The 26,840-nt window shown below is 47.4% G+C and overlaps 1 protein-coding gene across 1 annotated transcript; it reads left to right on the top strand.

The window, feature by feature from the left end:
• The first annotated feature begins 1,632 nt into the window (after nt 1–1,632).
• Nucleotides 1,633–25,353, top strand: TNFSF8 (TNF superfamily member 8). The gene is made up of 4 exons (XM_016211083.2): nt 1,633–1,827; nt 11,685–11,727; nt 23,245–23,316; nt 24,753–25,353. The coding sequence occupies exons 1-4, from the start codon at nt 1,633–1,635 to the stop codon at nt 25,145–25,147; spliced, it is 705 nt and encodes a 234-aa protein (XP_016066569.2). The 3' UTR covers nt 25,148–25,353.
• Nucleotides 25,354–26,840: the final 1,487 nt, after the last annotated feature.

Here is a 26,840-nt window from a genome sequence, read left to right on the forward strand (position 1 = left end):
TCCAAGCTTGGCTTGGGACACAGGACATTTCCTTCGGCAGATCTGGGGTTCCCGCTCGCACTCAGAGATACGCTACAGCCAAAAAGGGAGCAGAAAAGGGAGGGGTGCAACAAAGAACTGGGTGCTTCCAGAGGAAGTTTTCAGAGCTACAGCCAGAGTCACCAGCTCTGCCGTGATTCGCAGCTTAAATGTGTTTTGACATGGAGAGCAATAGTAAGCTCAGATGTGGCCAGATCTGTCCCCCAGAGAATTCGTCTACTGAATTCGTCTATCTACATTCCAGGCTGGGCCCAGGGGACCACGTCGGATGCTTAACCGGAACGGCCCGACACCACGGCCAAGTCTATTCCCACTCTCGAGCACGCTTCATTGCCATCCCGTTGCATCTTCACGGTGGCTCTCAGTGCAGCTGAGGAAAGGCAGGGCCACGAGGATTTGTCCAAGGACTCAGGGTAAGTAAGGGGCAGGGCTGAGAGCCAACCTCAGGCTCCCAGCCTTCAGGTGCAGTGACAGTTGGATGACTTAGCACGGGCTTGGGGACTAGCCAGGCATAGCTACCACCCAGGTTACCTCATTGATCAACATTTGCAACTTTGCTTGAGACAGTTTTCATTCTGATTCTCAGTTTTCCCATCTGGACAAAAGAGATATTACCTGCCTCGGAAGGCGGAGCTGAGGGCAGAGTGAAGCCATAAATAAAGCTCCTCGCACTGTGCCTGAGACAGCAGAGGTTCAAGTGTAATAGTCACACACATACACCCCCCACACACAATACACAACACATCCACGTGCACACAACATACACTGCACATCACAAATGCACACCACGCAGGCAACCACCCCCATGCAACACGTGCACACCCCCCCACGCTGGGCACCAGACCACTTCCCCACCCCCACCCTCAGGGCCCATTCCTTCCCCTTTTTCTGAGTTTCATGACGAGCCCAGGCTTATCTGCCACTTCAACAGATCCCAATACACTGCCCAAATTTCTGTCCAAAGATCAGTGTTTCCAGATTTTTCTGCTCACAAACAGTCTCTTTGCACCTGTCCCCAAATGCTATGCGGCCATGAGCTTGTCCTTTGGCTCAGTCGCCACATTCGTGGGCTCTTCCTTCCTGGATATCCGGCAGCGTATCCAGTTTTCAGCAGGGCCGATACTGTGAGGCTGAGCCCGGCCTCCCGAGGCCCAGCAAAGAGGCATTTTCTGAGCAGGTCTTATCAGCAGGCCTCCCTGAAGAGACTGTGCCGCCTCTCGAGCAGGAAGGCGTCTTGTGGCTGAGTCTAAACGAAACAGAAGTAACTCTGGGCTCACCCCCCCCCCCCCCCAGAACAGGGAAACCATCATTTTCCTACTCGCCCTCTGACATCAGCCACCTTCTGAGTCGCTACAGTTTCTCTGCACTCAAATCAATCCCTGGCGATGAAAAATGAGCCTCTCCCCCACCCGTGCCGCCGCCTTTCGCCTCACGCCCCCAGAGAAGAGTTTCTTCGAGAGGCAGCCGGTGAAGGTTTTTTTCCAAGTCACATGATCCAGGATGCAGGGGAGAATCCTTCTTGGAACCGAGATGGGCCCAGAACCGAATCAGATGAGGAGCGATAAGGTGTGATGCGGGGAAGGCTATATAAGAATGGGCCCCGGGCTGCGGCAGGCACTCAGCCGAGTGGCCCCTTCTCGCGACACAGCCATGCACGAGCCAGCGGGCTCCGTCGCCAGCCACTTGGGAACCACCAGCCGCAGTCACTTCTACTTCACCACGGCCACGCTGGCTCTGTGTCTCGTCTTTGCTGTGGCGACCATTATGGTGCTGGTGGTGCAGAAGACGGTAAGTGGACTTCTCCGCGCCTTTCCTTTCTGATTTACGGTCCGTTTTCCCCAAGGAGAGAGAGCCTTGGGAGCAGACTAATAAATTAGCAGAGAGGTTAAAAAAAGAAAGTCCGTATGTCATGCAGAGGAAGGGAGGAAAGAAACAGGAACTTAACCCTCTGAAATATTTTGGCTTTTAGAGAGAAAAGTGTGTTGAGCCATGGTCTCAAAACTTTCCAGACCCCCATGAGCCAAAAGAGGGCAGGAGAGCTGTCAGCTTTGAGAAAGTAAGATTTAAACCCGCGGAGCCAGAGGCTCCGGTCGAGGAGGGGAGCGATAAGGAAACCTAAGGAGACCGGTGGTGTTATTTGCACGACTTACTATCACATCTTCAAGGTCTCCAGGCCAGATGCCCGGGGTCTACAGCCTCAGGCCATACGCTCCTGAGATTGCCGAGTCCTTGCGCATTGCCAAGGGCTCTGTGTAAACAGGGAACCAAGTTTCCCAGGCCAAGGGCTGTAAGGGAAGCAGGCAAAGGAGAAGAGAGTTTCGGCGTTAAAGCCCACGAGACACAAGGAAAGCTTCCTCCCAAGTCACTGCTTTGAAGAGCTCAGGGGGTCACAAGAAACAGAGCACAGAGGCAGATGGCCTGTTCCCTCTGGGACGGCTCAGGACGCCAGCACCACGCGCAGCCATGGGGACACGGCACAGTCAGCCGCGGGAGAGTGACAGCTTGAAGCAAAGGTGAGTTCGGTTGCAAAAACAGAAGAGCCCAAGGAGGAAGCTTTGTCCTATTTTAAGAAATTGATGTTTACAGAGAATCCACCAGGGTGTATTTTAAAAAGCAGTGTACTGAAAGTAGATATTGTTGATGATTTTTTAAGCAAAGTTTTTGTTAATTTCGATAGTTTAACAACTGTCCCCTCTCCCCGCCCTGCCCAAGGGCGAGCGTGTCTGTTGATTCCTTCACGGTTCCCATTTGTCCTGGTATTTCAACCCCGAGGAACCTGCCTTGGTTTCCCTTCAGTCCTCTTAGGCTGGATGCTCCATAACTTGCGGGTTGCTAAAAGGAACCAGGCTTTAAAGGGCTTTGGTATCTTTTCTCAAGCGTCCTCAAGCTTTGAAATTTAAATGAAGCTTTGGGTCTCATACCTCCATAAAAGTGAAAGGAAACTGAATTGCTAGTATTTGATTTCGGTAGCAGAATTTATGAAACTCATCATTGAATGGCCTTATCTACAGCTACTAAAAATAATACTCTTGAAAGCATTCGAGGGCACTTTTTTTGGTAGAGGCTCTATAATTTCTGTCATTTTAATTTGCTGTAAACCAGAGGTGTATCATTTTATAGCCATTGCCAAAGAAAATAAATCGAGAGAGAGAGAGAGAGAGATGATGATGATGATGAAGGTGATGATGATGGTGTGGTGGGGGTGCTGATGGTGACATAGAAAGCTAGAGTGAGCTCCAGAATGGAGAACAGTTCTTATCCAAACCCCACTTTTAGTCGGATTGATTCCGTTCATAAAGGACCTGGCGTGGATCTGCCTCGTCTTTGTCAACACGGGAAATGAGGAACAGGAAAGGTCAAGGCTTGAACAAGTCATCCTGAGAAAGCGGTAGAGTCAGCGGCTGATTGTTTCATGAGAAAACATTCCCTTTCCCAGTACGAGAACAGGAGCGCTGAGGAGCATTGTTCTCAGTCTCCTCTGGGAGCTTTATCTTCTCGAGCACCCTTTCTTTGATAGAACCCTCATGTTTGGCTATGAAAAGATTCATTTCACGATGTGATTGTACGGTTTGGTATGCTGTGATTTCTTAGTCTGGGAAATATCAGTTACTCACTTAAAAGCATTGTGATATTAAGTGTTATGCACACGTCATTTCCAATAAATTGTTCAGATATTAGCTGTTATAAGACATAAGAAGGGTAATCTCCTTGAGCTCAAGCTATCGGGGAAGGCTTGCTGCAGGAAGAGGGGATGCAGGCTGGCTTTAGGACAAGTATAACTTAGACAAATAGATTCTAACAGGATTTCTGGTTAAAAGAAAGAAAAAAAAAGTCAATGGAAGATACCCGAGGAACTTAAACTCACATCCCAATTATTAAAAATGAGATGGGTTGATGGCCACATAGCACTCTGTGAGGCTAGAAGGGGGCAGGAGTGGAGAATCATGAGAATGGTTTTACCGGCATAAGAAGTCTCAGTTGTAGATAAAAAGGCACATGTACAAACAAAATTAAAATAAGTCATAATATATATTAAGTGACAGAAGGTAGGTACTTAGGGCTACCATGAGACCCCAAATTAAGGAGACAGAACATTTTCCCGGGCAGGTTTAAAAAAAACTTCACTGGAGATTGAAGTTTCAGGTTGGCTTGAGAGATGCGTATAATTTCAAACAGGTGGAGAAGGGGGATCAAAGGAGAGGGCACTCCTGGCCAACAGACCCACACGAGCAAAGGGATGGAGAAGAGAAGATGCGAGGCATGTAGGAAAACCCGCAAATTGCCTTGAGATTTGCTCTGAAGATCAAATAACTCCAAGGTCAAACTCCTTGGGCAAGAAAAAGCAGGCACTTAGGTTCTAATTACACATTTTTACTGAGCACCTACTGTGTACAGGACACTGTTTGGAGCAATGGGGAAATATACAGTCTTGAAAAAGCCAACAGAAATCCTGCTTTCGTGTTGCTTGTGGAACAGTAGTCTAGTAATGTCTCTAAGTCTGTGTGGTTGTACTTTGTTTTGTTTACATTTAAACCAGTATACTTATTATAAAATATTATATTCAAATTATTTAAGAGAAGTAAGCAAGAAACAAGGGAAAAGAAAAAAAAGTAAAAATCTCTTGCACCCTCCCCACCCAACCACCAATCTCCCTTTCCTGAGATAAACACCATTAATAGATTCTTCCCTGTCCTTCCAAAAATCTGCATAGCTACAAATATATAGTATATACACGCGATTATAGTAAATTCATAATTTTACCCCTTACTTGATTGACTTGACCGCATGGCTTGGAGACCCTTCCATGCCAATTCATGGAAACCCACCTATTCTTTCGAGGAGTCACATAGTATTCTGTTGTCTGACTGCTTCATAACTTATTTTACCTGGCCTAGAATGGTGCTCGGTGTTCACAACTGCGAGTATATCTGGGGGATCAATTCCTAGTGGTGGGAATAGACTGTGTATTTTTCACTTCAGTGTATGTTGTCAATCAGCTTCCAAAGAGATTGTACCAACACGCTCTTGAGGAAGTAAAAGTACCACCAACAAAGAGACACCTCTTCACCTCAACATGGGAGCAAAGAAAAGTGATTTATTATTGCGTTAGCACAACATAGTGCACACAGGTCTGTCAGGATGAAATTGCACACAATTTAGACAGCAAAACAAAAGCAAAATTAATAAAAGTTCTCCTATCTCCTCTAGAGACTGAGTTAGTTAGACAAGGAGGTGGGCTGAGAGGTTGACCCTAGAAGTGTTGGCCTGTGGAGGGACTCTGAGTTCTTCAGCCTCAGGGACATATCTGTCATAAACCTGGAGGCTGGGCTGATCCAGCCCCTGGAGAGGTCCATTTACCTTCAAAAAGGTTAGAGCAAAGCAAAAAGCTCAAGATCACTAGGTTTGCAAGAAGACCCTTTATAGAAAACGGAGAAAGCAGCTGCCTCCTTTCTTTGTAAGCAAAAAAAAAATTCCCTTTTAAAATAGTGTATCATTAGCAAGAGCGGAGCTGAGTGCCTGTTTAAGGGCAGTGAGTGGGGTGGTGATCTCGTTTTTCTGGTTTACTTTTAAGTTCAAATAACATAAAGAGGTGAGTTGAGATGCCCTGTAAGGCTTCCCTCTACCCAAGTTACTTTCTTCAGTGCACTCAATTTATCAGTCAAAAAAATCCTCTGACAATCTCAGGGTCAAACCCTGTGCTGGGCCATGACACAAGGACCAAGTGAACAGGGCAGGACTTCTGTTTTCTGGGAATTCAGAAAACAGTTTGGGGAGATGAAGCCCAAATATTCAAGGGCTTGAGTTTCGGGCAGAATGGCACAGAATGCCATAGGCCACGGGAGAGGAAGACAATTTCTGCTTAGAGCGAGGGAAGGGTTTACAGAAGAGCTGGAATGCAAGCTGAGCCTCCTCCAAGGGTTAGAAGGATCACGTATCTTAGGCCCAAAGTTTTATTTTGAAAATGTCCAAACCTATGGTGAACTAGAATGGTAGCTACTCATATAACTTAAATTTGTTGTGTTAATATTTTGCCGTATTTGTGCTCTCTCTATGTATAGGAAAGTAAGTTGCAGACAGTGTGACCTTTCACCTACATGTATTTCCACCCCATCTCCTAAAAGTGATTTATCATAATGCAAGGACATTATCATAGCCAAGAGAACTACTGTTAGTTCAGCAATATCATCTAATAATAACATGGAGTCCATATTTTAACTTCCCCACTTGTCCAAAGATATCTTCTACAGGCCTGGTTTGGTTTGGGGATCCAGAATCCATTCGCAGGTCACACACCCAATTTGGTTATGTCTGTTAACCTAGAACGTTGCTGTTTAAAGGGTGGCCCTGGAAGCTTATTAGAAATGCAGAATCTCAGGCCCCATTCTAGACCTACTGAATCAAAGTCTGCATTTTAACAAGGTCACCGGGTGATCTATGCACAGTGACGTCTGGGATGCAACGATCTAACCATGTTCTTTTGCCCTAGGTTGTTTGTTTTCATGACATTGACCTTTTTGATGGGTCTAAGCTAGTTTAGTTGCAGAATAGCTCACCTTTTGGATTTGACTTAGTGTTTACTCATTATATGCGATGAAACATTTTTGGCAATTATAGTGCATAGGTAATCTTATAAATACTTCTTATGGGAGCATGGATAGAGACATATGTCAGGTTGTCCAATGACTGGTGATGACGTTCAGTCACTTGATTAAGGTAGTAACCACTGGCTATTTCTTTTGCAAAACACTTTTTTTCTTTCTTTTTAATAAGTAATCTATGAGATAATAGAAGACATGTGAATATCCTTTACTCAGGTTTTGGCACTCCTTGATGACCCTTCCCTGAATCAGCTATGACACTGAGCATAGAAGAAAAATGGTTGCCTAATTCTATCATTTCTTCCACATTTAACAGCTGGCATTCTTCACTGGAGAAGAGCTCTCCATTGGAAGGATGGTGGCAGATAGAATTGAGACAGGGCTCTCCAGGTGAGGAAAGAGTGAGCAGAGGTATGTTCCAGAGGAAGGCAAGACCAGGCGCGAGGAGAGTAGTGGCAGAGCCAGAACGGCGGTCAGTCCAGGCTGCACAGGGGAGCAGCGGGAAGCAGGCCTAGGTGACAAGCAGCGTTGATGGAGGAAGGGGAGAGGATAGGATGCCACCCTCATCAGCAGACCAGGAAGAAGTTCTCCTAAACCCATATTTGAGCCTAGCTCTGCACTCAGCCTCCTATAGCCATTCCCCATTCCTTGGGGAAAGAAGACCTCAGGTGTCCTAACTGCCTGTTGAGTGATGTCTTTAAGCCCTTGCTCTTCAAAGTGTGGTCAGAGGCTCGGCAGCACTGACCTCACTGGAAGCTCATTAGAAATGCAAAACCTGAGAACCCACCTCAGACCTGCTGAATCAGAATTGGCATTTCAACAAGACCCCTGCTTTGAGCCGCTCTAGTCCAATTCCTGCTTTCACTAACCATATTAAGATGAAGGCTGCCCCAAAAAATCATCTTTCTCCTGGGGATTTTCTACGACCTCCATCCACTTTCTCATAGAGTGTCAGGAGAATTTTCTGCCTCAGCTGAATGCTCCTACCCTAGAAAGGTAACGTGGCGTGCCGTCCAAGCCAACACGCCTGAGTTTGAATCCTTTCCCAGCTATTTACTATCTGTGGGACCTTTTGTAATCATTAAGTCCCTTCTCTAAGTCTTGGTTAGTCACTAACTCTTGGGGTAAAGACCAAATAAAATAATGCACGTAAAGCATTTAGCCCCAGAGGATTAAGTGCTTAATCATGTTAACTTGAAAATAAGAGAGGCATTCCCGGCAAAGAGCTCTGTGGCCCACCTTACAAGACAGTACGGGGCCAGCAAGGAGGAACACATGGAATCCCCTTTGGCCATTTCAATCACCTTCGGTCAAAGCAAATTTGAGAACTGATTACGCCTGCACAGCATGGCCCTGTGAGAGGAAAGAGCCTTTCAAGGTATTGTGGCAAATTAAGCACATCACTAGGATCAAGAGACTAGCCAAAATAGGTACCATTTTCAAGCACGCACTAACACTTATATATATAACAGCTTACTATGTCTTCAGCAACCCAGTGGAGGGAAGGATGATTCGCCCTGGAATCACAATGATTAAAGGAAATGAGAAAACAGAGTCCTAGGCAGAGAAGATGATTGGGATTGGGTGATTTTTGCTTGGACAAGCAGGTTAAATGTCACAGTTCCTCCCCTCCATGCACAGAAACATTGTTGGAGACACCCATCAGACACCCAGAGTCTGAACCAAAAGAGGCACCCTGAAGGAAGTGTAGCTGTTTGGTAACCATGGAAATGATGTTTCCTGAGCTACCCAAAGGAGCTGAGGATGACAGTCTGGGAGGGTCACTGACTTCTGTCTGTCGAGCCTATGTACTTTTCACCTCAAAGCCAAGTCACTGAGCAGGATGGTTCACATTTTCCTGGCCAAGACCCAGATCCCCAGGCAAGATGGGGGAGAGAGTTCTAGGACTGGGAGGCACCTGCCAAAGAGAAACTGAGGGAGAGCACTTAGCACAGTGCCCAGGATACCTGCAGTCATCAGCAAATTTTATAAGTGATCATTCCTTTATGCCTTGTTTTTTATCTCCAAATGGGAGGGGAGATGAGGGAAGAATGAGCTTTCCTATCGTTGGCTTCTAAAGCTACCCACTACTCCTGGGAAGGGGAAAGAGCACCAGAGAACTTCAGTTCAGATCTGCCACTGACTCATGAGTGTCTCAGTTTCCTCTTGTGTAAAATTAGCTTGATGGACTGAAAGATGCCTAGGTCCCCCTCTGGTTCTGATTCTCTGACCTTGCCTACCATGCCAGGAGAACTAGGAGACTTTGTCCAAGAGCTCTTCAAAACAGGAATAGTTATACTCCTGTGTGGGATGCCCTGAGGCCCGGGTAAATGTTTAAGCCATGAGACTCTTCTGTACAAAGATGCTTTGTTTTTGACATCTCCTGTCTAAAGATAGGAAACTAGAAAGCCCTTGAATTGAAGACTGAGGCCTCCCCTGACCACATAAATGAGATCCTCCTCCCAGGCATTGCTTCTTACCACCTTGCTGCCCAAAATGTGTTCCGTGGGCCATCAGCATCCGCATCACTTGGGAGCTCGTCGGAAATACAGATCCCGGGCCCCACCCAAACCTGCCGAGTCAGGATTTGCATTTTAACCACTGCCTGGGAGGTACAGCCGTCTCCCTCCTTATCTGTGGTTTTAGTTATCCATGGTCAACTGTGATCCGAAAATATTTAATGGAAAATTCCAGAGATAAACAATTCTCAGCAGAACGATAAAAAATCTCAATACATCCTACTCATTCCCCTCCATCATGCCCAGGATGTGAATCATCCCTTGTCCAGCATCTCCACGATCTATCATTCCCCACCTATTAGTCATTTAGTCACCATCCGAGCGATCAGGTCAACGACCACGTTATCGCATCTCGGTGCAGTGCTTGTGTTCAAGTCCCCCTATTTCACTTCACAATGGCTCCAAAGCCACAGGGAGTGATGCTGGCAATGTGGCTATGGTTTAAGTGAAAAGCTGTGCAAGTACAGGAAAAACATAGTACATTTAGGATTCAGTATTATCCATGGTTTCGGGCATCCACCGGGAGGCTTGGGATGTATCCCCCTTGGATAAGAAGGGACTACTGTACAATCCTGAAACAGTCAGACTCTTTTCCTTTTTAGTTCTTGCCACAACTTAAAATTCTAATGACATATTTATTTGTATAGTTTCAATAACTGCTTTAATAGCTAAGCCGTCGAATCCGCAGGATTTCTCCAATGACTACCTTGGGGCCTGGAATGCACCAGGAGGTGATTCAATAGGTGCTGCACCGACCATCCCTGGGAGCTCCCAGCGGCCAGGGCCCTGGGGCGGCTCCCCTGGCCTGGCCGCCGTGGCATCCTCTCGCAGGGCCTGCCAGTTCAGTGATCTTGGTACCACACCTGAACATCTACGATTTTCTTTGTACATTTGAACACCACATTAATCGATGGTCGTGCTCGGCAGTAAATGAGGCGCCAATTAAATTTTCAGATGCCATTTACTGTCTCACAGAAGGCAACACAGGGGAATTTTGTGATGTCTGGGTTTCCTATGAACTGCAAGAATAATTGAGAGACCACAAGTGAACAGCATCGTTACTGAGGTTAAGAGCTTTCTGCAAAAGCAATAAAATCATAGACTATTAGGGCAAAGAGAGAAGGACCCTCCAAGCCAGGTTCACTTTCTTTCCCCTGAAAAGCTGAAGCCCAAAAGTTCATACTGACTTCTGCCATCTCCAGATCCGTGCTGGGCTAGGGCTTTGCCTTCGGGAGACTTCCAGGACTCATTCCCACCGACTTGGGTTGGAGAAGAGACCCATTTAGCATGAAAAGAATGCTCAGGGGAAGGCAAAAGACAGAGTCCCTGGGGGAATGGTAGAATAAAAGGGGAACTCCAGATGGCCCTGGGTTTTTGTGCCAAACACTAAGAAAATAAGATATGGGCAGCTGTCAAGTTCTTGTTTAGATGAAGGTGTTTTCATCTATGTAAGTGCTCACACCTCTCTAGGTCTTTATTAATATTTCAATCCAATGAACCACAGAGATCCCAACCTGGACAGGTCAAAAGATGAGTAAGACATTTCATTCCTCTCAGCAGGACACCTGAAGGGTGTCTCCATGGCTGAGGTGGGGAGAAGGAGAGGGAGACTAGGTGTGGGGAAATCAGTCTCTGAAGAAGTTCTGAGATGTGCCCATCCGCCCCTTTGCCTCCTTGCTCAGTGCTCCTCGACACGCCCTCCCTTTCAGCCCCTGCCTTCCCCTAGCCAGGGGGCCCCCCCTCCAGAGGACAGTCTGTTTCTATCAACCTCTTACTTATCTGTATCAATATTGACGTATATATTTATGTTTAGTATAGAATAAATAATATAAAATATACAGTGAATATATACATATATAATATATTTGCATTTATTTATGTTATATGTTTATAAATATTAGGATATTAGATTCAATTTTAAACTTAGAATAAATCCAGAGGGCAGGGACTCAGTTTAATTATCTATGGTGTCCTCACGATGCTTGACATGTAAACATTCAATTAATTCAGAATTTCCAACCACAGGAGGGATATAAATAAATGTACCTTCCCAGGTATGTTTACAACCTACTTTTACTGTTTGATGAATCAAAGATGGAAAAAACCCCACATGTATTTATGTACTCTACTCGATTGTTCTTGTGTTGATCGAAGGGGGGGTGGCGGGGGAATAACACCTGTGGAGATGGAAAAAAGAAAAGCACTGGACTGGGAGTTGAGTTATAGATCCTGGTCCCTGAGCTGCCATAGACTTTTAATTTTATCTCTCTCAGCCCCCAGTTCCTCACCTGTGAAATGTGGAGAGTAATTGAATTGCTTTTCTGATAGGCATGTTGTTGAACAAAAATGCATGAGCAGATTCATTATAACTAAGTCAGTGGATATGTCTTTTAACATTTAAGAGTCAGGTGGAATGTGAATTCTAAATTGCACAGTACTTTGAAGACAATCTAAAGCAAAAATAAAAAGGTGAGTTATCGCCATGGAATATCACCTTCACACTGTTTTTTTCTTTCTTCTCTTCTAGGACTCCATTCCAACCCCCCCGGGAAAATTCCCCCTCAAAGGAGGTAAGACCTTGGGGTTAGGAGCAAACGTGCAGTGAATCATCCACATGGCGTTATAGTCAATCAACAACCAGGAACATCAGGGCAGCGCCCAACAGAAAAGTGGGGGGGGTGGGGGGGGCTGCTCGGGGCTCTGATCTGCTCGCTCATCCCCACAAGTCTGCCACCATCCATCCCTCCACTCCCGCTAATGAAAATTCTACCTCTGGCATAGGCTGTCCCATGGACATGGACAGGAACGCGAAGCAGTGTTGCATTAAGGGCTTGAAATCTAAAGTGAGACAAATGCGGGTGTGAATCTTGGCTCTGCGTCCCACCTGGGACCCTCAGTTCCTTATCTGCGAAATGGGAATAATAATACTACCTCACAAAGGGATTCAAGAAGCCAATCAGATCTCATCCATAAATTGCTTGGCATGGCGACCAATACGTAGTAATCATGAAATAACTAATAGTAGCCAAAATGCATAATGCAGTTGAGGACTTCTGAAAACAGACTTCCTCCCCCTCCCCCCCATATTTCCTCTCGTCAAAGTCACTAATTAATGCATCATCTCTACTAGCTCCAGAGGGCTGGTAAGCAGTGAGGTTCACACTGAAGGTGAAAACCTTTGAGATCATCTGATTAATCTTTTTGTTGCACCAAGGAGGAGAGATACAACCCAGTGAAGTGCTGTGTCCAAGGGGTCATATGGGGCCAAACCTAGGACCCAGATGTCCTCATCTCTAATCCAGGGTTCTTGTCACCTAAGAACATTAACCCATCTCAGTTCTGTAACCTTTGGAACCTACGTAACAAGCATAGCTGGATAACCAGACAGCTCAGTGCAGAAAGAAAGAGGAAGATGGGCCATCATAGGCACCAGGTAGAAGCACCAGAGCATCCCTGGGGCCAGAGGAGGGCATAAGTGTCTGAACACAATTTCTCACACCAACAGCATCATGCTTGGAGTTCCCTTAACCCTGTCTCTGCTGCTCTCTGTCACTCAGAGACTAGAAAGCAGGGGCAGAAGGCCCCAAACAGGCAAGCATTCTCGGCCTTTCAGGGTAGATTAATATAACTTCGTCAGCAATATCTTTTTTTAACCCTCACCTGAGGATATATTTTTATTGACTTTAGAGAGAAAGAGGAAGGGAGAGGGAGAAAGAGAGTGAGAAACATCGATATGAGATAGAAACATCGATCAGTTGCCTCCCATATACACCCCGACCGGGATCGAACCCACAATTTGTGCATGTGCCCTGACTGGAAATCGCACCTGTGACCCTTCAGCGCACAGGACTATGCTCCAACCAACTGAGCCACACCGACCAGGAACGTTAACAATATCTTAACCTTGGCTCTAATTACTTGGCATGGTCCCATCATGTGGGAACATAATGCCTCTGTAGACAGGCACGTTAAAAAGCAAAAAGAATCATGGTGTAATGAAGTGAGTGAATTTTCCCATAAAGGACCAGATGGTAAATATTTGAGGCTTCATAAGTTGCAAGGTCTCTCTTGCAACTAGTCAGCTCTGCTGTTGTGGTGCAGATGCAGCCATGGACTCTGAGGATGAGCAGGCAGAGCTGTGGGGTGATAAATCATGATTTACCGAATGGGTGGTGACTGGCTTTGACCCACAGTCCGCCAGCCCCTATGATTGGAACGGTATAGGTTTTGAAATCAGAACATGTAACATGTTCTCATGAGCCTTTTTTGCAAAAAGCCAGCGGCTCAGAGCAAAAGCCCTTTCCGCTTTCCCACGCTCGCCATTCCACCACCACATCCACTCAGATTTTCCAAGGAAGACCAGAACTTTTCGTTTTTGAGAGGGGTGAAGATCTTTAACAGGAATGAGAGCCCGGTGACAAAGATAACGTCACATCTTTTCCCGCAGCCAACTATTTTTCATCAAGAGGCGCTCCTGTGGTCTGAAAGAATGTCTTCCCCTAAAATGTTAAAATGCTCTTCCTTTTACATCATGAAGCTGATATGGATGGACATTAAGTTGGTTTACTTTTGGGCCAAGCTTTTTCATTTTGTTTTAATGGTCCCAATAGGCTAAATCAAAAGCTGCCCACTCTGTGTGGGTCACTGAATTTTCATTTGGGGGTAAATTTCATCGATCCGTGAAATCCAACATTGTGGGTGCCATGGACTAGATCCCTTCCTGGCTAGCTCTCTTCGTATCTTAGCCATCACTTTGAATTATCAGAACACAAACTAATCCAAAGCCAACCTCAGTTTACAATGTAATGTTTCTGAGACCGGATAAAAATGCTAATGATAATCCCCACGAGGCCCATGAAACTTTGGGTAAAGGGTGTCCAGTACCTCCCCTAGGAAGATCTTAGCCTTCTCTAGTGAGTGAGCAACCAACCTGGGGATTAATGGTACCATTTTGCAGATGAGGAGCTGAGGCCCATGCAATCAAGGTGACTTGCCTAAGGGCATCCAAGGAGCTGCCAGCAGATTTTTTCGCATAAAGGGCCACATAGTAAATATTTTAGGCTTGACAGGTCATAAGGTCTTTCTTGAAACTGGTCCCCGGCAGAGCAGGGAGCAAAACCCAAGGCTCCCCTCTGTTTCCCTGCATGCTGTGTGTCAGCCGTAAATGTCCGTGACCTGCTGCGTGTGGTCCCTGGCGTTCTCCTGCTTTCAGAGCAAGCCTACTGGTCCCTTCACTTGGCGAGCTGCAGGCGTGGTAGGAGGGTGAGGTGGAAGCATGTTACCTCTGAGGAAGACTCGGTCCCCAGAACTGACCTTCTCTCCAGGCTGTTTCTCTGGGCGAGTCTTCCCTCTCCAGGCCTCGTCGGTAACGGAAAGGCAATGTACTCAATGAACTGGAAAGTCCTTCGAGCTTCGACTCTTTATGATAATTCTATTGTTTAATATGTAAATATATAAGAAAAAGTCTAACAGTGACCTTGAGGCAATCTGCAGCCCACCTTAAATAGGCACAAGCAGTCAATTGTCCCTTCTGAAAAGCCATCGGAAGATATTCGGAGTAGAGAGGAACCCACTCCCAGGAACTCCTAGGAGGGTGCTCCAGAGGCAGCATGTGGCTGGTCACTGGAGTGGACAAGGGCAGAAGCCACACACTTTCCAGGGAGCCCTGTGCCGCCAGCTGATGGCAACTGTTCCCCCATCAGCAGGAAGCCTCAGCAGCCCAGAGCCCGGGATGCATGGTCATGTATGAACACTAAAGCAACTAAGCACAGCATGACAACTAGCTACAGGGAAACCAAGGAAAACCAAGCCCTTCTGCAGGGAAAGGATTTCTCAGTCCCAAGACTAAAGCTTCCTATTCCCGGCCAGGACACTGGTCACCAGCAGCCACCTCGCAGTGGTTCCGCTGTGCTTAAGGCTCAGTGGACCACTCCTGGGGCTCAGCCGGGACTGTGGGCCAGGGAGAGCATACTGACCCACCCTCCTTCCTACCTGTTCTTATGTCCTTCTACTCCACATGTCCACCCCTCACACACATGCACACGACTTCTCTTCATAAATTCTGCAGGAATCTAAATTCTACCGACTTTATTTTGCAGGGAGATTTTTGTCACCTTGGTCTCACTCCCAGGCCTTCCCAATATCCCACCCACCAAATGGCAGTTCTTCCAGGCACTTGAGAAATTTGGTAGACAAGTTTTCAATCATGTTTGGTTTTTTCATTGCCTCACTTCATATAAATAAGCGTCTGTCAGAGTGAAAAGAACAGACATCGGTGTACTATGCACTGGGCAGGAGGCTCCCTGACTCACCCACACTCTTCACAACAAGCCCCGGGGATCATTGTTATCTCTATATAGGCATGGAGACTGATGCACAGAGAGGTTTACTGTCTTGCCTAAGATTGCGCAGCCAGCAAGGACTGGGGCAAGACCTCAAAACCCAGGCTGACCTCAAAACCCTGGAACCCTTTTGCTTAACCAGGGCTGGGCCACCAAGTGCTTAGTAACACACGACTGGGCTTCCTTCCAGTGCCCCCCAGCTCCCTGAGGCTGGGATTCCCCCCAACACTCCCTGCTTCCCCAGCACCTGCTCGGCAGCTGTCTGTGTTCTAGTCGCTGGAGCATGCTCTCTGTTACTGAGCTCCAACAGGGCTGTTAGGGTGACCACACATGTGGGTTTGCATGAGAGGTGGAGCGGTAGGGAGCATAAATGGGAGACCTAGAGGCCGAATTTAAGCCCTAGCTTTGCAGCTGAGTTGTCATGGAACCTGGGGTGATCTCTTCCCTCCCACCGCCTGCCAGTTAGAAGAAGAGGTTTGTCTTTTCTGTGAGTGCCATGTGCCCCTAATATCTGGAGGTTCCTGGAGGCAATGAGGAGAGTAGATGCACCATGTGTGGGTCTAGACAACCCCTTCCTTGCATCCCCACACTCACCTGAATTCCATCTCCAGCTGAGGACAAGGTACGAAAGGCAGAGAACTGGGCTGGACTTTGGAACATGTACCTACATTCCAGTCCTGGGACTTGAAGCAACTCACTTTCCCTCGCAGGGACTGGAATTTCCTGTTTTCTAAAAGAGCAGGAGTGATGGGGGCAAGCCAGACAGCCTGACCCTGGCATGGGCTCTGCTTGGAGTATAACTTCCAAGAATCAAGAAAATATCTTAAGATCTTTGACCCTTTGACTGTTCTAACAATTTATAAATGTTGCATGGCTTGGCAGGCTACCATCCTCTCCACTCCCCTTGCTAAAAAGAAAGTGTGGGCATTCGAGAGATCAAGTAAAGTTGGCTCTCTAATGGTACCTAGTGAACTCACCACCACCCCCCAAAAAAACACACTAACAGCTGCCCATTGCAATGAAACTAAACCACTGGGGCTGGCTACTCACCAATCTCCAGCTATCCCTGGTGTCACATGGCTGTGATCCACGTGGTCACAGCCCCACCAGGACCTGCCCTGGCAGCAGAAGAGGCAGGTAGAGAAGCAACAGCCCCCTTCCCTAGAAAGACTGCAAATAGCAGGCAGAGAGCTCGCTCCCATCAGCTAGCTTGAGCTGGATCTAGCCCAGCCCACCAGATATTGTTGCCTTTTTCTTATTCTTTTTCTTTTTCCATAGCAAGAGGGGGTACCTCTGCTTAGGGGGTAAATTTCTTTTCAGATAGTCACAGGCCTCCGAGAACCTATTTGCTTCCCCATTTACTTTAAGCACACTCACTCCCAACCCTCTCTTATACTCACTGCCTTTTTCTTAAGGCAGCGCTAACAGGAATCAGGAATCTCTCCAGAAGAAAGAAAACAGAAAGTGGGCCATTCAAAATAAGGAATTAGGGTCCTGGGGAAGCCATCCAGAGTGCTAAAGAATCTGTACCAAATCCCCACCCCCGGCCCCCAAGAGGAGAGAGGGGAGGAGATGGGAAGAGGGCAAGAGAAGAGAAGAGGCGGGGAAAATGGAAAAAAATATTCTGATGGCTGAGAAACATTAAGGCGTATACTGGAATTTAGCACATACAAATCATAAATCTCTAAGTACAGAGGAAATCTTCACCTTTCAACCACTTTGGGGAAGAAAAAAGGAAAGAAAGGAGTGGTGAGGAAGGGAGAGGGCAGAGAGAGGGAAGACAGGCTCTTGCTCCAACTGGCTTCATTGCTCCTTTCACCCAAGACCCCCGACGCCACGTGGTGGCTGAAATTTCTACAAGCCCAGCGGTGCAAGCCCTGGGAGCCTACCGTTATTTAGTGTATTCTGGGTGACGGATAAAGGCTCACTGTTATGCATTATCTCATTTAACCCTCCCAGCAACCCTTCAATAAAGATTATTGTGATTCTCACCTTTAGGAGAATTCAAAGAGGCTGAGTGACTAGTAAGTGGCAGAGGAGGAACTGGAACCCAAGCAGCTTGACGCCACGCCTAGCATCCTAAGCGAGAGGGCACACTTCTGGGTCTAGAGTAAGCCGGCAAAGGGTTTTCAAAAAGGTATTTACAGCGATAGCAGATTTCACACAAGACTCCAGATTTGTTTCACCTTTTACATTACAGACTCTAAAGGTGCTTCTTAAATGCCCCCCAATAATATTCATTCAACCTGCATTTAGTATAAGCGAATTCCAAGGAAATACCTATAGGACAAGTAGGTTTATCTTACATACTGCAGCAGGTCAGGATTGAAAAGACCCCAATATTCTCAGGCACCTTCAAGGGACTGAATGTGTTCCAACTTCATCCCAATTTGTACTACTGGTCACTTTCTACATGCTTAACTCTGAGTGCGCCAGGGTGGGTGTTCCCCCAGGCTGCTGTTTGTAAATCCAGGGTCACCCACCCTGGAGTTTCTCCGTCACTAGTTGGCCTGGGGACATCAAGAAAATGGCTAAGTTAAAGCCAGTTCAGATGACCCTTAGGTTAAGGATTCACTTTGATTCCAAATTCTACCGATCTTGGAGAGTCCCCCTAGATGTCACTGTTGGGACTTTCCTGGATAGCCTGCCAGGTGGATGAAAGAAGAAGCCGGGACCAGGTAGATGCAGTCATTAGAATAATTCCTCTCCTTCCAAGAGGATTAAGACACTTTCGACAGATGGAAGGAGGATTCTGCACACTTTCCCAGAAGTGTCAGATGGCCTTGGACACTTATGTCTGTAACTGAGAAACTGATCCATCAGGTAATGCCAGGAGCTTTGTTTCAATGAGCATTTCATCAGCCAGATGGCTCTGCTTAGCGGTATCTTTAGGCTGTGCCACTGTAATAACCAGGAAAGGAGGAGTCGGGGAGGAGGGAACCCCATTTGCTGGCTGTCTCCTCTGAGTCCCGTGCTCCACTTGGCCTCTGTAATCTCATTGCATCGTGACTCCATCCATACATTTGGGTCGAGTGTTATATCCACTTTACAGATGCAGTAACTGAGGGTCAGTAAGAGGAAGTGACAGGTCTGAAGCTAAAAGCCTTGACAAGAGCCCAGGTGCTGGTTTTGAGATGCGTTGTGTCTGTCTTGTCCTGATATCAACCTGGAAGGTGCCTGGCACTCAGACCACATACCATCTGGCTGCAGTGGTTGGTGTGGTTTGTTTTGCCGCCTTGGGCATGGTTGCATCTGACTGTAAGCCTGATTGCCCTGGCTGATGACTTGGCAGGGTTCAGCACAGGGGCCTGGTTACCTTCTGGCATTCTCCCATAAAACGGAGCCCAGAGGGTTGTTTTCCTAGCACTTCCAGCTGTCTTGTTTTCAGACCAGTGTTTATGGTGGCTGCAAACCCACATCTTCCTACATTTAACCCTATCATCTCCAAGGGAAGACCCCAAAACAGGTGCAGAGCTTTGGAGTAGGAGTGCTCTGAACCCAGCTCTGCTACTAAGTTACTATGGGGTCTTGGGCCATACCTTCAGCCCCTTGGGGTTCAGTTTCCCCACTCATAGAACTAGGATCGTGGTTAACTTGGCATGTAATGGCCCTTTTAGGCCTAACATCATGAGATCTCAAGGTGGGGTCCAGTCTTCAGGTTGTCACTCATCTGCCTTCTAGAACATGATCCTTTCAACCACCTTAAGCAACATCTCTCTTCTGTGCAATTGGCCAAGAGGGTTTCATTGGCACATATTTCTCTTAGGGCTTCCAAAAAAAAGCCTAAGAAAGGTTCATGACCCTTCCAGAGGAGTCCAAAGCTTGGGAAAACAGCTTACAAATCCTCCCCCTTGGAAAGCCTTGGTCCTCAGAAGAATTCACAGAGTATGTGAGTTGTCTGAGAGATGGAATGCCCCACAGAAGGAGTAGGGAGCCCTGGACCCTGGTCCTGCCCCTGTCTCTAATTCACTAAATGACTTAGGACAAGTATGCCATGGGGGTAACATTGGGGAGCACATGTATTATGTGGTTACCAAGCCTGACCAGGTGACTTCTTAGGGAACTTCTATTCCTATGAACCATGCAAATCCTTATGGAACCAGGCTCTCTATAACTTTGATTACCCCCAGAGCTCAAATGTCCTGTTCTGCCATGGCAGGTGTCTGGGAAACTGAATATATGAGGACAGTCTCCTAGCTGGGGTAGAGCAACAAGCCCACAAAGGCAGACAGCTGGAGCTGGGACTAGCTTTCCCCCTGTAGCAGGCCTGGCAGTGTACAGCTGAGCCGACAGCCTGCTAGAACAGGCTAGAAGAGCCTTTCTAAATCATCAAGTCCACACTGCTCTTCATCTACCAAGGGACACAAGAGTCCAGAGAGGGGAAATTCCTAGACTGTAACTCCCAGACCATCAACTCAGCCATGACTTACGGAACGATTTCGTTTTCCCCATGCAAGTCTTCAGCTCTTCAACCAGTCCCCACCCGAGACACTATGTTCATCTAGGAAGTTAATGAAACAGGGAGTGTTTTGCTTCCCAATATTCCCAGCATTCGAATTCCACGGACATTACAGGATTCCAGCTGCACGTAGCACTAGCTCTTTATAAGTCACGCCTTCCTGTCTTCATACCCAAAAAAGAAAGTCAGATCATGGGTTCCCAGGGTGAAGAGACATGAGCCGCATAAAACGTTCACCTAGCTCTTTGCAAGAGCCCCGTGACCCTCAAAGCCGCCCAACGCCTCTCTGAACAGCACTGACAGGTCAGATATTTGGGGCACCAGTACTGTGACTACCAGTGTGGCTTGTGTGTCCTTAGTGCAGGCCTTCCCGTTGCCTCACCTGAGAAATGGGATGAGAGCGGCGTTAGCCCTCAGCTGACTGTGTTATCTCCTTAAACATGCACTTGGAGCCTTAGCGTTTGGGCCTCCAGAGCAGGCGGTGCCATCTTCCTGCTGACAGCTCGTCAGGTGGCAGAGGCCTCCTATGGGCTGCCCTCCGGGTTCAACCACCCCATTCATTCAACGCCTCCAGTATCCAGGTCCCTGCTCCCTTTCCTTAGCAATGTCATCCTTAAAGGGGGTTGCCCGTGTGTTTCCCTTCACTTGAAACCATCTAAAAGATTCTATATGAACAATTAAAATACGCCATGCCATTTGACATCAGGAAATGCAAATGCTTCAAAATAAGTTTTGTTTTCCATCCTTCGGTTTCTCAGAATTACGGCTGAGGTCTACCCATCAAACACGCAAGACCAAAGTGGAAAGAACAGAAGCGCGTGTGTGCGCGAGGCAAGCCCAGGCTTGTCCTCTTAGTCATCTGCTTACAGGTCTCACCTGAGGCGGCGCGGCGAGGGCCCCCTGGCCTGCGAGCGGAGCCCGGAGCCCGTCCTTGGTGCCATAAGCTGGCCCTTGGTGCCATAAGCTGGCCACGAGCCCCGCCCGCCCGTTCCACCCAAGCGACCTGCAGGCCAGCGGGCAAGGAGCCTGGCGTGATCTCAGCCAGAGGCAAGGGCAAGCCGAGCCCCCAGGGCCTTGCCCAGGCCTCAGGAGGCCGCCTGGCATTCACAGGGCGAGGAGAGATGGGCCGGATGGTTCAGTTCGACAAACACTTGCGGGGCCTCCTCCGGGCCGGGCAGTGAGGTGCACCAACAGCAGCCTCTCTCCGGCTAAAGGGGGAAACTGGGCAAGAGGAGGGAAGGGCCAGAGAAGGTCTGGGGAGGAGATGACTCCAGGCTGTGCTTTTGATGGGTCCTCGCTTGCCCAGGGAAGGGGGGTTCCCAGCAGAATGGCAAATCAACATGGTGTGTTTGGGGACCCAAGAAGCCCCAAAACCCAGTAGAGCAGTGAGCAGCCCGCTCAGGCATTAGAGCGGGCCGGCCTGGCTTGGACGCTCCACTCGCCACGGGCTGGCTGTGTGAGTGCAGACAAGTCAGCCAGCCCTGCAAAACCTCCATGTCCCGTGCACAAAATAGAAAGCATTGTAATCCATTTTTGGGGGGTGATTGTGAAGACTAAGTAACATAATGCACGTAACGTGCTTAGTAAAGTATCTGGAAAATAGCCGTCACTCAATATGTATTAGCTATTGTTATTCATTAGGACAGGAGGCGCGGGATGCCGCCCCAGGGAGCACGCAGGCCGTGTGCAGGAGCTTGGCCCAGGCCCGGCAGGCACACTAGAGTCGGAAAGGGGGTCAAGCAGGGAAGAGATGCAGCCAAACGTGCCTCCCCATGACTCCTCCTGGCGTCATGCTCCACACCCCACAAACAGGAGGCAGGGCCAGGGAGGCCTCAGCAGCCGTCACAGCGCATTCGGCAGGAGGCAGCCCTCAGTGTTTTAGTTCTGATTCTGCGCACCCCAAAAGTGTGGGCTGTGGGCCGAAACAGGCAGGGCAAGAACGCTCGTGGGAGCCTGAGTGAGAGGTGGATCAGAAGCCCTCGTCACCAGAGACCTTTGCAGCAGAGCCTCTTTAAGGGGCGCGGGCAGGCAAGGATGGGGGTTGCCCGCTGCTCCTGCTGAAGGTGCCCCTAGCTGCGAGCTCATTCAGGCAGCAGCGGGAACTCTCCACTCAACAGTCAGCCTTTCCTAGTGCTGTGAAGACCGGGAGGGGTTTTCTCAGGCCTGGGAGGAGAGGGCTGTGGGAAGATCGTGAGCCCAAGCACTGCTCCGAGACCCGGCAAGCAAAGTCACGGGTGAAGCGGCTTCAGCTGGATCCACCTATGGCTGCCCGGTGTCTGACGGATGGAATGAATAGTCACTTATGGTGACATCATCCAAAAGGTGTCGATGTCGGTATCAGGTCATAGATCTGCCAGTTTTACAGCCAGGGAAACCAAGGCCCAAAGGAAAAAGGAATTTGCCCAGGATAAGCTGAATTCATGAGGCACTGTGGGAAATGTATAACTTGGTCCTTTGCACACAAAATAGTTATAATAAGAAGGAGCTAAACCACCATCACCAGTGAAAATATTTAAAATATTTTATATCTTAGATGCCATAATGACATAAACATTGTCTTTTTCCCCCACCAAGGGCGCTCCCAAGAGCAGCCTCCCTGCTTAAATCTCTTTGATCCTCTTAAAAGCAAGCACAAGGACCTGCTTATCTCCCATCTAGCAAAACAGCCTCGAGGAGGAAACCTGGCCTCTGGCATCATATACCAGCATTCCCGCCAACCTGCTTGACCTTGTCCCACTGACCACGTCTAGGCGCAGAGTTAACTTTGCAGAGTCATTCTGAGAGTTAAATTAGCTGAAATACGCACAACTACACAGTCCACTGTCTGGTGCACTCTCAAAGGAAGGGCAGCAACAGTTACAGTCAATATTCTTGTCCTACCCCTGCCTGGCTGAGGGACATGGGACAATGTACATCATCTGGCTGGTCCCCAGGCTTCTTCTATCTATCAAGGGGACTTAATAATACCTCTCTCATGGAGCTGCTTCAAACAGTAAGTGAGGTGAAACAGGTAATAGGACAGGAATGGCAGCTGGTACATACGGGAGCCAAGGACATATATGTTTTCATCCCCCAACTTCCACAGGCTTTTGTAAAAGCCCAGGTGGAAGCAATCAATTCTTTAAAATACTAAGGACCTGATGGTAAAATGAGAACTACACGGATTTCCTTTTGCACCAAATGGAAACAGAATGGTAACTGTCTCCAGCAAAGGGTCACGAAAGGAGGTCTGGTGTCTCCAGTTCCCCGAGCAGAGAAAGACAGTTAACCTGTGCTTTCATTTTTAGGGAACTGCTCAGAGGACATCTTATGTATCCTGCAAAGGGCTCCGTTCAAGAAGTCATGGGCCTACCTCCAAGGTCAGTAAACAAACCCAGGGACCCCAACCACCTGAGGGCCAGCCACTTCCTGAGGCCTTTCCGAAACTTCTAAGCCAGAGGTCACCAGTAGCGGCCAATGGCAAATATGACCTGCAGATGTGTTCTGTTTAGCCTGCAAGCTATTTTTTAAATATTCAATTAAAATGCCTTAGGGGAAAAAGAAAAGAGAGTTACCCTAAAATACAAGGCTCCTCTTTCTGTCAGCCCCATTCACTCTTTCCCATGCCTACCTGGCCCCTGAAGGCATCCGTGTCCCACCCCCACCACCTCTCTTGATTCTGCCACCTACAAGCTGCAGACTCAGTGCATAGTGCGTTTCCTCATACAAGGCAAGCAGGCTCTTAAGCTCTGTCTCTATCAAGTTATTTCCAAGGGGACCACAAAACTGCTCTGTCCTCAGATTGACAACTTAATGAGCAGATAGGCACAGGGCCTATTTACATATTGCAGCAAAGTAAGAGGCCTCTTGTAAATGAAGTCATGAGAGCATCCTTACACCAGGAAGGATGAGACATGGCCACGATTCTCTGAATAGCCCTTCTGCTCATTTTAGTTCAGTTTTGCAGTTAGATTTGTTGGCACTCTTCAACTGAATTGCAATGAGCTTTAAAGGAAAGGCACAGGAGCAATTAAAACTAACACACCAGGTGCCCAGCTCTGAAAGGCATCCTGACCAATCAGGGCTGATGTTCACTTGTTAGGGCTCAGAGAGATCTGGCTTCTGAGGATCTGCTAATGCTCTGCTTTCCTATACATCCCAGCTGGGAAGAGCCCTTTAATGTGCACGTGAAGGGTCCTCACAGTTCTTTGACTGCCCTTCCAAAGTGAGGAAGACATTTAAAAATTTAGACAATGAATGGTTGAATGATGTATCTTAATGTGAATGTGAACAGACTGAGATTCTCCTGGACATCTTGATGCCTAAATTGGCTACTAATTGAACAAAAATGAATGTCCTGATTCTGATATTTTGTGCAATGCCTACCAGAGTAGCTCTCCTATTGATCAAACATTCATTGATGGATTGAAAAAATGATAATAATCCAGAATTTATGGGGAATACAGTCCAGGAGCTTATAGTCTGAAAAGGCAAAGGTAATAATTATAATGATAAAATAGTATCATAATTAAGTGGGAAACAATTCCATAGGAGGTAAAGGTCCAACACCCTGTGTGGTCTCTCCTCAGCTTTGAACATTAGGGAAACAGAAGAGAGGCAGTTTGTGCCTGTGCCTAGAATATTAAGCAGCACCTGGAAGAGTAGCACAGAAGACATTCTGGATGGTTAGAACAGCACACAATAGCGTAGAAGACATGGGTCTTCAGTGGGGAACCTTGAACAAAGACTTGCAATTTTCCAGTCTGCACCTGCAATCTGCCCAATAATTGTGTTTTATTTCTCCTTCTCTTTCCAGTGTCAAAGCACATAAACAAGACCAAGTTGTCTTGGAACAAAGACGGCATTGTCCACGGACTCAGTTATCAGGATGGGAATCTGGTGATCCAGTTCCCAGGTTGGTACGTCATTATCTGCCAACTGCAATTTCTCGTGAAATGCCCGGAACATTCTGTCGACCTAAAGTTGAAACTTCTCATCAACAAAGATGTCAAAAAGCAGACACTGGTGACAGTGTGTGAGTCTGGAGTGCAAACCAAAAACATATACCAGAATCTCTCTCAGTTCCTGCTGGAGCACCTCCAGGTCAACACCACCATCTCGGTCGAGGTGGAGAAATTCCAGTATGTGGATACAAACACCTTTCCCCTTGAGAACGTGTTGTCTGTCTTCTTATACAGTAGTTCAGACTGAACCCTTTCTCCTGGCTTCTACCATACAGCACTTCATCCATCCAAACACTTGGGCCAAAAGGAAACTTTAGACCAAGACTGAAACTGCAAAAGGTATTAAATAGTATGATTCTCCTTCTGTCTCTTGGAAAGATACAGCTCCAGGGTTCAAAAGAGAGTTTTGAATGAAGTATCTTTCAGATAGAAGGTAAGAAAGCAATGTGGTGCGGTGGACAGAGCCCTGCATGGGAATCAGAAAGGATGGATTTATGCCCCATCCTCTAACTCACTGTATGGCCTGGAGCTATTCCTTCCCCCTCCTTGGAACTCAGGATCCCCATCTGAAAAATGAAGGGGCTGGGTCTGAATCTCTCCAAAGCGTCCTCCATCGCAGAAGACCAGCCTCTCTCATCACAGACCTGTGAACTAAGATTCCAGACAGTGTTCTGGAAGCCCCCAACCAGAGGGAAGCCCCCTCCCCGCCAGTATAAAACCAATGGTACTAGCAGCATCTGGCTCCATATCACCACAGCAGAGTCAGAATTAGGAGACAAGGTCCAGGGCACGTTGCCAAATGATGTGACTTGTAGGACCTAAAATGGGTAAAAGAAAGGATTGCCAAACTGACCACCCCGAATCTAAGAGGCTTTGTGGATACTTGGACAACCATCTGACCAGGCTTGACTGCAATCCAGTTAAGATGGACAGTGACTCAAGGACAGATGGTTTCTGTTTCCTATCAGGAGAGAACAGTATGTTCAGGGGACTCTCACGTCATTGCGCAGTGGTCAAGGGGATGCGATCCTTTGGTCAGGACACAGCTGCTGCCGTCCCCCATGTGATCTCATCCCGCTCCCTACTTCAAGCACCTCTCAGAAGACAATTTCTATGGAGGTTTTTAAGGCCCCACAAAGTTGTTGATGGACAGTGATGATCCTGAAGATGGTGAAAAGGCCTTCTGAACAATGGCAACCAAATCTCCTGATTTGAGTAGCCAGGAGATTGCTCCAGCTACATCTCCCCTTACATACGTCCATCATCTTTGAAGGAGCATCTTAGTGTTTGAAAGGACCATCAGACTTGAAGCGTAATCCCTGAGGTTATGCTTCAGAAAGAAAAGGGACCCTTAACTGCTGTGCAAAAAAAAATGGAGCAAAATTTGTATTTTTCTCAAGAAAAGGAGAGAAAAGAAAGGAGTAGTAATTCAGGAAAGTTTGTCAGAGAAAGATTAGAAAAAATGTAAAAGAAGAAAAAAATCAGCTCTGGTGGTATGGGTGAGATGGACTTGGGAGAACAGAAATGACTAAAGGAAAATTTTAAGTCATTTGCTGAGGAGCATGCTCTGTTGATGCCTCCTAGGTCAACAAAATATTCAGTAAAGTCTACATTTCTCTTAAACGCTTTCTGTGAGTAGATTCTTTTGGACCAGGGGGCGTGGGAAGAGGTGTTGAACTCAGCAAGACAAGCTGGTATGTGGTAAAAACATAGGCCGGTTTTGATGACCAGAGCTAGAGAATCAAGGAAGCCTCTGGCATTTGAGTTGTACTAATTCTGCAGGACAAATGAACCTTGCCTTAAACCAACTCATCCATGCATTCTTGAAAAGGTACCTGTAAATGAAGCACATTTTTTACCCTTTCCTATTCCAGCTCCAAAAAGATTCCATTTTCACTTTTCGCCAACCATCCTCTGAGCAGAGGTGCCTGACTTTGACA

This window comes from Miniopterus natalensis, chromosome 12 (assembly GCF_054644295.1).
Source record: "Miniopterus natalensis isolate mMinNat1 chromosome 12, mMinNat1.hap1, whole genome shotgun sequence".
NCBI lineage: Eukaryota > Metazoa > Chordata > Mammalia > Chiroptera > Miniopteridae > Miniopterus > Miniopterus natalensis.

What these genes read in the sequence shown, in the direction of transcription:
- TNFSF8 (XM_016211083.2), top strand. Translation starts at nt 1,633, where the DNA reads ATGGGCCCCGGGCTGCGGCAGGCACTCAGCCGAGTGGCCCCTTCTCGC. An exon ending in TGCTGGTGGTGCAGAAGACG is followed by an intron (nt 1,828 to 11,684) that starts GTAAGTGGACTT and finishes CTTCTCTTCTAG; the next exon opens with GACTCCATTCCAACCCCCCC. An exon ending in GTCATGGGCCTACCTCCAAG is followed by an intron (nt 23,317 to 24,752) that starts GTCAGTAAACAA and finishes TTCTCTTTCCAG; the next exon opens with TGTCAAAGCACATAAACAAG.